The sequence below is a fragment of the Tamandua tetradactyla genome, chromosome 1 (assembly GCF_023851605.1).
Source record: "Tamandua tetradactyla isolate mTamTet1 chromosome 1, mTamTet1.pri, whole genome shotgun sequence".
Lineage (NCBI taxonomy): Eukaryota > Metazoa > Chordata > Mammalia > Pilosa > Myrmecophagidae > Tamandua > Tamandua tetradactyla.
The window spans coordinates 75,082,187-75,094,432 of NC_135327.1; the positions used below are offsets into that span (position 1 = coordinate 75,082,187).

General features: G+C 42.8%; 1 protein-coding gene across 1 annotated transcript; it reads left to right on the forward strand.

Moving 5' to 3' along the window:
- The first annotated feature begins 766 nt into the window (after positions 1-766).
- On the forward strand, positions 767-1,375 carry LOC143680913 (endogenous retrovirus group K member 7 Pro protein-like). Its single transcript, XM_077157505.1, has one exon. The coding sequence runs from the start codon at positions 767-769 to the stop codon at positions 1,373-1,375; it is 609 nt and encodes a 202-aa protein (XP_077013620.1).
- The last annotated feature ends 10,871 nt before the right edge of the window (positions 1,376-12,246 follow it).

A 12,246-nucleotide genomic window follows, 5' to 3' on the forward strand; every position in this document is an offset into this window, starting at 1 on the left:
CTGAACCATTTGTCGAGTTCGTAGCTAGGATGCAAAACACAGCAGAAAGGATTTTCACTGACCCAGGGATAGCAGAAACTGTAGTCAAACAAATGATATTTGAACAATGCAACAAAGACTGCAAGGTAATCCTAGTGCAGAACAAGGGTAAAAGCCTAACCGATTGGGTTCGTTTATGCAGGGACGCTGGCAGCCCACTAACTAGTACAACTCTAGCTGCCATGCTGGCTAGCTCACTGCGAGTAAATGCAGAACAAGCTAAGAACGCAGGAGCGAGGCAGAAAGGATGTTTCCAATGTGGAAAACCAGGACACATTAAAAGAAATTGTCCTAATATGAGCCAGCTAACCCACACTCAACAGGTGGCCAAGCTCTGTGGCCGTTGCCGTAAGGGACCCCATCGCGCGGAGGACTGTAGATCAGCCTTCGATGCAAACGGCAAGCGCCTCTCTGGCCGCCCGGAGCAGGCGCCAAAAAACGGGCAGAGGGGGTCCGCCTTTCCGGTGGACCCCCTTGCTGGCAATACAATGATGCAACACCAGTCCAAGTCCGTGCCTCCCATGAGTCAGCAGGACTGGACCTCTGTGCCACCTCCACACTCATACTGACCCCATCTGAAGGAGTTCGGTTGGTAGAAACCTCCTTTAAAGGACCTCTGCCACCAGGCACTGTGGGGCTCCTGTTAGGAAGAGCGTCCACAACCCTGAAAGGATTGGCAGTTGTGCCAGGTGTTATCAACCCTAACTCCACAAACACTGTCCAGATCATGGTTCAATCTATGCGAGGCACCCTGGTTATTGAAGAGGGTGATAAAATAGCACAACTTTTACTCCTTCCCAGCTTACACGCGCTCCTTCCGAGCAAAAACAGGAGGAAAACGGAAAAGGAACAAAAATCTACCGAGGGGATTTTTGAAGGCCTTCATATGTCTTTAGAGCACCGACCCATGCTGACTATTAAAGTGCAAGGCAGGCCCCTTTTGGGCCTGCTAGATACCGGGGCTGATAGGTCAATCATAAGACAGCAAGAATGGCCCTCTGCCTGGCCAACGTGCAGGGCAGAAGAAACCCTTAACGGCATAGGTCAAGTCTCGACACCCATGTTGAGCGCAACTGCCCTTCATTGGGCTGATGATGAAGGACACCAAGGCAGTTTCCAACCATATGTATTACCCCTGCCCATATCCTTATGGGGGAGAGACGTCCTTACCCAAATGGACGTCACCTTAATTAGTAACTGCTCCCCAACCTCAAAACATCTGTTGAAAGGGATGGGATACGTTCCTGGCAAGGGTTTAGGAGCCTCACTACAAGGGCGCACAGTGCCTGTACAAACTGTGTCCAACCCCGACAAACGAGGTCTGGGTTTTTCCTAGGGGCCACTGAGGGGAATTTCCCACTCACGCCTATACGATTGCGGTGGAAAACCGAAACTCCAGTTTGGGTGCCTCAGTGGCCCCTACCAAAGGAAAAACTCTCAGCACTACACCATCTCATCACAGAGCAATTAGAAAAAGGTCACATTATCCCTTCCACATCACCTTGGAACACCCCTGTGTTTGTTATAAAGAAGAAATCGGGCAAATGGAGATTGTTACAAGATTTGAGAGCCATCAACAACTGCATAGAGTCCTTAGGGCCTGTTCAAATGGGGTTGCCCCTCCTTTCAGCCCTGCCAAAACACTGGCCCATTTTTATACTAGATCTCAAAGACTGTTTCTTTTCCATTCCCCTTCACCCCGAAGACACTAAAAGGTTTGCCTTTACCGTGCCCTCTATTAACCAAGAGGAGCCCTGTCTACGTTTCGAGTGGACAGTTTTACCTCAAGGCATGATTAATAGCCCCACTATGTGCCAGCTGTACGTTACCACAACGCTGGCTAGCACTCGACAGCAGTTCCCACAAGTAAAAATTATCCATTATATGGACGACATTCTACTAGCCTATAAAGACATGGAACTTCTTAAAACAGCTCTCTCACACCTAGTCCTGACGCTTAAAAAGGCATGCTTAGAAGTAGCCCCGGAGAAGATTCAAATAGCAGAAGTCAGCACATTCCTGGGAGCAAAGATTATGCCTAGTCAAGTCTCCCCCCAAAAAATGACCCTCAGACTAGATGGCATACGCACCCTCAATGATCTACAGAAACTTGTGGGAGACATCAATTGGGTTCGTCCGTATCTAAAAATACCCAACGCGAGCCTGATGCCTCTATTCGATTTACTAAAAGGAAATCCAGACATAAATTCATCCCGGTGCCTCTCTCCGGAGGCGAGACAAGCACTCGGTCAGGTAGAACAAGCGCTCAGTAGCACTGCTTTAACAAGAATAGACCCCCAAAAACCTCTTGAAGCTTGTCTGCTGCCAACCATACTACAGCCCACAGCAGTGTTATGGCAACAAGGGCCATTACTTTGGATCCATCCTGGAATCTCCCCAAAGAAAAGTTTAGAGCATTACCCTACGGCACTCGCAGATTTAGCATTGGAAGCAATCAAAAGGGCTGTGCAGCATTTTGGCCAACAACCTAAAGATCTCAGGGTACCTTAGACCGCCCAACAACTTGAGGTGCTTACTGGGTGCATAGATCAATGGGCCATTCTTCGATGTACCTTCCAAGGAAATATTAACAACCAGTTCCCAAAAGATCCCCTCTTACAATTTATCACCCGGCACCCGGTAATTTTTCCCAAAGTAACCTCGCCCAAGCCCCTGGTAGGCGCAATCACCGTGTATACGGATGGTTCAAGCACTGGTGCAGGAGCATACTGGGTAGAAGGGCGTACCCCAAAAACAGTACTCTTTCAGCCACAGAGGCCTCAATGGGTTGAATTACAAGTCGTCATCGCAATCCTAAAAGAGTTTGACGACCCCCTGAATATTATATCCGACTCCAATTATGTCGTGAATTCTGTGGCGGTCTTAGAAACGGTAGGCATGATAAAATATTCCTCCCCAGTAAGACCGTTCTTTATCGAGCTTCAGGAAACTATACATGCCCGACAGTGTCCCTTTTACATAACCCACATTAGAGCTCATACAGGCTTGCCAGGCCCTATGGCACAGGGAAATAACATAGTAGATATGGCCACGCGACAGCCACACATTTTCCCAGCGCTGACACCCCATCAGCAAGCTCAAGAGTTTCACGCTAAGTTTCACATCAATGCAGGCACTCTAGCCAAGCGATTCAACATACCGCGCGCAGCTGCTAGAGATATAGTCAGAGCCTGCCAAAATTGCACAGAGTCAAGAGTGCTTCCTTCAATCGGAGTCAACCCTAGAGGCCTCATTCCGGGAGACATCTGGCAAATGGATGTCACTCACCATTCAGAGTATGGTAAGGCCAAATATCTACATGTGTCAATAGACACATGCTCTCAAGTTATGTTTGCCTCCGCTGAAACAGGAGAAAAGGTCCATCAAGTTATTGCTCACTGCCTTGCCGCCTGGGTGGCATGGGGCAAGCCAAAAATATTGAAAACAGATAACGGACCTGCTTATACCAGTAAAACCTTTCAAAAATTTTGTGAAACTATGGAAGTGCAGTTAAAGCATGGTATCCCTTACAATCCCCAAGGGCAAGGTATCATAGAGAGAGCACACAGATCTCTCAAAGAATTGCTTAAAAAACAAAAGGAAGGAATAGGCCACGGCCTATCCCCAAAAGCCCAACTGTCAGTAGCCTTGTTTACATATAATTTCTTAAATGAAAACTCACAAGGAATGACACCTGCCCTCCAGCATACCACTCCAAACCCATCACATAGAGGTTTGGTCCGATGGAAAGATGTCCTGTCAGGACTGTGGCAAGGCCCTGACCCGGTGCTCAGCTGGGCCAGAGGCTCTGTTTGTGTTTTTCCCCAGGAACCAGGACGTCAACCTGTGTGGGTTCCGGAAAGACTGGTGAGAACCGTGACGTCGCCCGAGGACGCCAAGGAACTGTTGCCCAGAAAATTGATAAGCCTCCAACCAGAGCCACCAGATCCGGTCTCCAACTCTGCTGATGATGGCGACGAACGACAAGATGACAACAGGAGCGCTAGTCACCCTTCTATCGTATAGAAAGGGGACCAGCTTTAAAACCTCCCTACCTTTACTAACCTCTCCCAACAGGTGGATTCAGACCTTCGAGTGCTTGGGGATATCAAGTTGACCCCCGTTGACTTCGACCTTTCCAAACTGGGTGAGACTGTACAAAGTCTGTGGAACCGAGTCACCTCATGGTTCTCTTGGCCCAATTTGACTACTTGGATCCTCGTGGCAGTGGGACTATTAGTGGGTTTAGTCATTGTTAAATGTTTGTTAGAACGCTTGTTCCAGACGCAGCAACAGCTACGCGTCACCACTATGTTGGCTATGTCACTTGCCCCTGATGCCCCTGGCGACACCCGCACCGTAGCCCTGTCCTCCCCCCCACTGCGTGGCCCGTCACGGCCACTCAAGGCGGGACGCTCGAAAGTAAGGTCTGCCGCAAAGCCCATGGCTGTATCCCAGGTATAAGTGGCGGCACCAGAAGTCATAATTTTGGTCGAAAGAGGGTCTCTAGGCAAAGTCGCGGTCCTGGCCAGACTAGACTTAAGCCATTGCACAGAGACACCTACGACACTCTCGACTCTGGTTGCCGCTCTCCTGCCCCCCTCATAACCCGGTTGCGAGGCGAAGCACTGCAGGGAGGGTCACGTGGTTTCCGGTTCACGGGCCCTCCGGTCTCTATATGAGGAGGCATTCTGGTTGGTGCCTAGCAAGCCTAGTCCAGACTCCCCAAAGCACCAAAACATGTAGTGGGCCGTTCCGGCCCACGGGAGCTCACTCATCAATGGAGACACCGGGTCAAAATAAGTAAAAAAGGGGGAGATGTGGAGAGCCGCCACCCGGGTCAGGCCTAGTGGACGCGCTGCAGCCTGCTCTAAAGCTCCCCCCGCCCATCGAGTGAGCCAAGATGGCGCCCACATCCTGCTTCCGCGTATGACACACACGCCCACCAACCCGATCTACCAATCACCCTCTTAGACGCGGCAACAACCTATTGGGCTTGAATTATGTATATAAGGTATTGCCCGGACGAGGCGGAGGAGACGACCCACAAGGAGCCGTGCCTGACGGCCGCACAGAGGTCGCTCCCCCGCGGGATGTATTCACCCGGTCGGGGAAAGTTATAGATAATGCAAGCTTAGACCCAGTAAAGATTTGTGCTTACAACTGCTGCGTATTCTGGACTCGTTTTCTACCGCCAGGACCGGTTTGTCTGCGTCTCTTTCTCTCTCCCCCTTTTCTTGTCGTACCCTCCGCCGGCCGGGGGCCCGACGTTGAGCGAGGAGACACGGACAGCAATCAAGACTCGCAGAAACATCTTTCTCAAAGTTCCAGAAAATTAAGGATTGCTGCTTTAGTGCACCTAATCAAGAGAAAGGCTGCTTTAAAACAACAAGACCTCTACCTCATCTGACTCCTCTTCTTACCCTCACTATCCCCTGTTCCCAGTGCAGGTCCCTGGGCCTGTTTCCAAAGGGATTGAGTAACCTCAAGTATGTACAGGGGGCATATATGTCTGGCCCAATATTTCTGGTGGTTGCCTGAGGAACAGACCATCCCAGAGCCTGCACTATGTGTACATGGTGGCTCGCAGAGCTCTCCTACAGAGCTTTGTGGGAGAGCAATCAAGTGGCTTCCTTGGATAAGGGAATTTTGACTTTAGGACATACTGTGCGGTACCCAGGACCATGAAGAAACTGTTTTTAAGAAATGCCCTTCCCCAACAAGGTGGTTCCCAGAGGGGAGAGGGTGTTACTAGCAGCAAGAGGTTGAACTCTACCAAGCTCCAATTTGTGGAATTAATTAGCAAAATCTGACTACTAAAAATAGGCCCCCAGCTCAGTTGAACCTCAAGTAAAAGCTGAGGTTGCTGATTTTTGCCCTGGCGCAGAGGGGGCAGGGCTGACGGCAAAAGATAAAAACAAAAACAGAGGTTTTCTTGGATCAGACAGCACAAAAGACTTGAAAGGGTCTCGGTCCTGAAGGAAAGGAGGGAGCACATAGGACCTGGAGACACACAGAACAATGTACCAGCTTAAGCTCTTGATTGGCAAACACGAAGAATGTGGTCTTGCTCTGAAAAGGGCTTTTTGTTTTCCTTTTTTTCTTTTTCGTGGCTATATTTCTACAGCTTGAGTACCCTGTGGATACAACTGCAAGGTTTCTCAGGCTCCAACTGCCCCAGGCAAAGGCAGAATTAAGACTGTTTGAGAGCTCCTCTGGAGGCTTTGCCTTCCCCAGGAGAGGGGTGGGGCCCAGCTCAGGTGGAATCCCTCCTTCAAGGAATTTGGACCCCAGTGTCTAGAAAACTGAAGTGATTAAAGCCAGCCTACAGCCTCTTCTCTGTTTCAACCACACCCCCAGCAGAGAGAGTCGGCTGAAGTTAAAGGTACCATATCACTTTATACTGGTGGGACCTGCAGGCTGACAAGTGCCACATACTGGGCAGAATAGGAAAAACAGAGTCTAGAGGCTTCATAGGCAAGTCCTTCAACCTGCTGGGGTCTCATCCTCAGGAAAAACTGATTCAGGTGACTCTTTCCTCCTGACAGGAGGCCAGTTCAGTCTGGAAAAATCTGAATGGGGTCTATAATGCCTAAGTAGACCCTCCTAAGGGAGAAAAAGGCACCATGCAGGCAGGGCAAGAAACAAGAAAACAAGAACTGAAAAATTTAGATCTTTTAAACAAAACCTAAGCTAGAAGTCTAGAATAAGCTGAACTGAATGTCAAAGAATGGATAGACAACAAAGTCATCCAGCAAGAAAATCTTAGGTAAAAAAAGGTGAAAACAATCTCCAGAATAAACCAATTAAGGAAATTAAATGCCTAGACATCAGTAAAAAATAACAAACCATACTAGGAAAAAGTGAAGATATGGTCCAGTCAAAGGAACAAACCAACAATTCAAATGAGATGCAAAAGTTGAAACAGTTAATTTAGAATGTACAAACAGACATGGGAAACCTCATCAAAAATCAACTCAATGAATTGAGGGAGGATATAAAGAAGGCAAGGGATAAACATAAAGAAGAAATTGAAAGTCTTAAAGAACAAATCACAGAAGTTATGGGAATGAAAGGCACAGCAGAAGAGATGAAAAAACAATGGGAACCTGAAATATTAGATTTCAAGAGGCACAAGATTAGTAAACTGGATGATGGGACATCTGAAATCTGACAAGCAAAAAATATATAGGGAAAAGAATGGAAAAATATGAACAAGGACTCAGAGAATTGAATAACATGAAGTGCATGAATACATGTGTTGTGGGTGTCCCAGAAGGAGAAGAGAAAGGAAAAGGAAAAGAAAAATTAATGGAGGAAATTATCACTGAAAAATTCCCAACTCTTATGAAAGACTTAAACCTACAGATCCAAGAAGTGCAGCATGGCCCAAACAGAATAGATCCAAATAGATGTACTCCAGGACACTTACCAATCAGAATGTCAGATATCAAAGAGAAAGAGAATTTTGAAAGCAGCAAGAGAAAAGCAATCCATCACATATAAGGGAAGCCCAATAAGACTATGCATAGATTTCTCAGCAGAAACAATGGAGATGAGAAGACAGTGGTATGGTATATTTAAGATACTAATAGAGAAAAACTGCCAAAAAAGAATTCTATATCCAGCGAAATTGTACTTCAAAAAAAGGGGGGAAATTAAAACACTTTCAGACCAAAACTCACTGAGAAAATTTGTGACCAAGAGACCAGCTCTGCAAGAAATACCAAAGGGATCACTAGAGACAGATAGGAAAAGACAGGAGAGAGAGGTGTGGAGAAGAATGAAGAAATGAAGACTATCAGTAAAGGTAAAAAGAAGAAAAATTAGATATGACATATAAAATCCAAAAGGCAAAATGGTAGAAGAAAATACTGCCCTAAATGAATGAAACTAAATGCTGATGGATTAAACTCCTCAATTAAAAGACATAGATTGGCAGAATGAATTAAAAAAGAGGACCCATTTATATGCTATTTACAGGAGACACATTTTGGACCCAAAGATAAACATAGGCAGAAAGTGAAAGGTTGGGAAAAGGTATTTCATACAAACAACAACTAGAAAGGAACAATTTAACAAGAAAGAGATAACAGTCATAAATATTTATGCACCAAGCCAAGGTGCTCAAAAAACATGAGACAAACCCTGAAAAGAGAAATTAACACAGCTACCATAATAGTTGGAGACTTCAACTCCCTGCTCTCATCAACAGACAGAACATCTAGAAAGAGGATCAGTGAACAAGTTGAGAATTTGAATAATACAATAAGTGATCTAGACTTAACAGACATTTATAGAACATGACACTCCACAACAGCAAGATACCCCTTTTTCCAAAGTGCTCATGAATCATTCTCAAGGATAGACCATATGCTGGGTCACAGAGCAAGTCTCAATACATTTAAAAAGACTGAAATCATACAAACACTTTCTCAGATCATAAAGCAATGAAGCTGGAAATCAATAATAGGCAGAGGAAATCAATAATAACAAATATATGGAGGCTCAACAACACGCTCTTAAACAACCAGAGCATCAAGGCAGAAGTTGCAAGAGAAATCAGTAAATATCTTGAAGCAATGAAAATGAAAACTACAACATATCAAAATTTATGGTATACAGCAAAGACAGTGCTAAGAGGGAAATTTATTGCCCTAAATACTTATATCAAAAAAGAAGAAAGGTCAAAAATTGAGGAATTAATTGTCCACTTGGAAAAACTAGAGAAAGAACAGGACACTAACCCCAAAGCATGCAAAAGGAAAGAAATAATGAACATTAGAGCAGAAATAAATGAAATTGAGAACATGAAAACAATCGAGAAAATCAACAAAACCAGAAATTGGTTCTATGAGAAAATCAATAAGATTGATGGGCCCTTAGCAAGGTGGACAAAAAGAAGAGGAGAGAGGATGCAAATAAATAAAATCAGAAATGGAAGAGGAGACATAACCACTGGCCCCACAGAAATAAAGGAGGTAATGAGAGGATACTATGAACAACTTTATGCTAATAAAATAGACAATATAGAAGAAATGGACAACTTTCTAGAAAGACATAAACAACCAACATTGACTTGAGAAGAAATAGACGTCCTCAACAAACCAATCACAAGTAAAGAAATTGAATTAGTCATTAAGGAGCTCTCAAAAAAGAAAAGTCCAAGACCAGATGGCTTCAATTGTGAATTCTACCAAACATTCAAAAAAATAATTAGTACCATTCCAGCTCAAACTCTTTAAAAATATTAAAGGAAAGAAGAGTCTACCTAACTCATTCTATAGAAATCAACATCACTCTCATACCAAAGCCAGACAAAGGCACTACAAGAAAAGAAAATTACAGACTGATCTCTCTAATGAATATATATGCAAAAACCCTCAAAAAATACTTACAACTTAAATCCAGAACCACATTAAAAGAATTACACACCATGGCCAATTAGGATTCATCTCAGGTTTGCAAAGATGGTTCAATATAAGAAAATCAATTAATGTAATACACCATATCAACAAATCAAAGCAGAAAAACCACATGATCATCTTGATTGATGCAGAAAAGGCATTTAACAAAATTCAACATCCTTTCTTGCTAAAAAAACTTCAAAGGATAGGAATAGAAGGGAACTTCCTCAACATGATAAAGGAGATATATGAAAAACCCACAGTTAATATCATCCTCAATGGGGAAAGACTGAAAACTTTCCCCCTAAGATCTGATCAAGACAAAGCTGTCCACTATTAACATTGCTAGTCAACATTTTGTTGGAAGTTCTAGCCAGAACAATCAGACAAGGAAAAGAAATACAAGGCATCAAAATTGGAAAGGAAGAAGTAAAACTCTCAGTATTTGCAGATGATATGATACTATATGTCAAAAAGCCTGAAAAATCCACAGCAAAACTACTAGAACTGATAAAGGAGTACAGCAAAGTGGAAGGTTATAAGAACAACATTTAAAAACCTGTAGCATTTCTATACACTAGTAATGAACAATCTGAGGGGGAAATCAAGAAAAAAATTCCATTTACAATTGCAATCAAAAGAATAAAATATTTAGGAATAAATTTAACTAAGGATACAAAAGACCTATACAAAGAAAACTACAAGAAATTGCTATAAGAAATCATAGAAGACCTAAATAAATTGAAGGGCATCCTATGTTCATGGATTGGAACTTAAGATGTCAATTTTACCTAAATTGATTTGTAGATTCAATGAAATACCAATTAAAATCCCAAAAACTTACTTTTCAGAAATATAAAAACCCATAACCAAATTTATCTGGAAGGGCAGGGTGCCCTGAATTGCTAAAAATATATTGAAAAAGAAAAATGAAGTCAGAAGTCTCACACTACCTGACTTTAAGGGGTACTATGAAGCTACAATGGTCAAAGCAGCATGGTATTGGCATAAAGATAGATATACTAACCAATGGAATTGAATAGAGTGTTCAGATATAGACCCTCTCATCTATGGACAATTCATCTTTGATAAGGCAGTCAAGCCAACTCACCAGGGACAGAACAGTCTCTTCATAGATGGTGCTTAGAGAATGGGATATCCACATGCAAAAGAATGAAAGAGGATCCATATGTTACACCCTATGCAAAAATTAGCTCAAAATGAATCAAAGACCTAAGCATTGGATCTAAGACCGTAAAACTTTTAGAAGAAAATATAAGGAAAATATCTTATAAATCTTATAATAGGAACAGTTTCCTATATCTTATACCCAAAGCACAAACATTAAGAAAGGAATAGATACATAGGAACTCCTCAAAATTAAACACTTCAGTGCATTAAAAAAAATTATCAAGAAAGTAAAAAGACAGCCTACACAATAGGAGACAATATTTAGAAACAATACATCAGATAAGGGTCTAGCATCCAGAATATATAAAGGGACTATACAACTCAATAACAAAAAAGACAAACAACCCGGTTATAATGGGCAAAAGACATGAACAGACACTTCTCAGAAGAGGAAATACAAATGGCCAAAAGGCACATGAAAAGATGCTCAACTTCACTGGCTATTAGGAAAATGCAAATCAAACCACAGTGAGATATCATCTTACATTCACCAGAATGGCCATTATCAATGAAACAGAAGATGACAAGTGCTGGAGAGGATGTGGAGACAGAGGCACACTTATCCACTGCTGGTGGGAATCTAAAATGTTGCAACCACTGTGGAAGGCAGTTTGGCGGTTCCTTAGGAGGCTAAGTATAGAGTTGCCACATGATCTGGCAATACCATTGCTAGGTATCTACTCAGAGGACATGAGGGTGAGGATACAAAAGGACATTTGCACACCAATGTTTATAGCAGCATTGTTTACAACTGCCAAGAGATGGAAACAGCCCAAATTTCCATCGACAGATGAATAGCTAAACAAGCTGTGGTATATACATATGAAGGAATATTATGCAGCTGTAGGACAGAATAAAGTTATGAAGTATGTAACAACATGGATGGACCTTGAGGACCTTGAGATTAGCCAGAAACAAAAGGACAAATACTGTATGGTCTCACTGATATGAACTAACATTAACGAATGAACTTGGTGAATTTCAGTTAAGAACAGAGACCATGAGGAGATAGAATAGAGTAGATATTGGGTAATTGAACTGAAGGGGTACAGATTGTGCACTAGGACTGATTGTAAAAATTCAGAAATGGATAGCCCAATACTACCTAACTGTAATACAACAATGATAGTATATTGAATGAAGCTGAATGTGAGAATGATAGAGGGAGGAGGGCTGGGGGCATAAATGAAATCAGAAGGAAAGACAGATGATAAAAAGAGTGAGATGGTATAATCTAGGAATGCCTAGAGTATATAATGATAGTGACTAAATGTACAAATTTAAAAATGTTTTTGCATGAGGAAGAACAAAGGAATGTCAATATTGCAGGGTGTTGAAAATAGTAATTAATATTTTAAAACTTTAACTTATGTGTGAAACTAAAGCAAAAAAATGTTTATGTGGCATAAAATTTATATTTTGGCTAGTGCATCTCCTAATATAACTTATATGGACAGCTTAATTGAAGACCATAAGTACATGGAACTTTGAGTAGGGCATGAGATTTTGTAGGTTTGTCCAGAGTGGTGTCCTAATAAATCCCAGAGTGATTTGAATAGCAAATAAAAAAGTATTTGCAAAGTCCCCTTGGGGGAATGGTGAAAAAGAG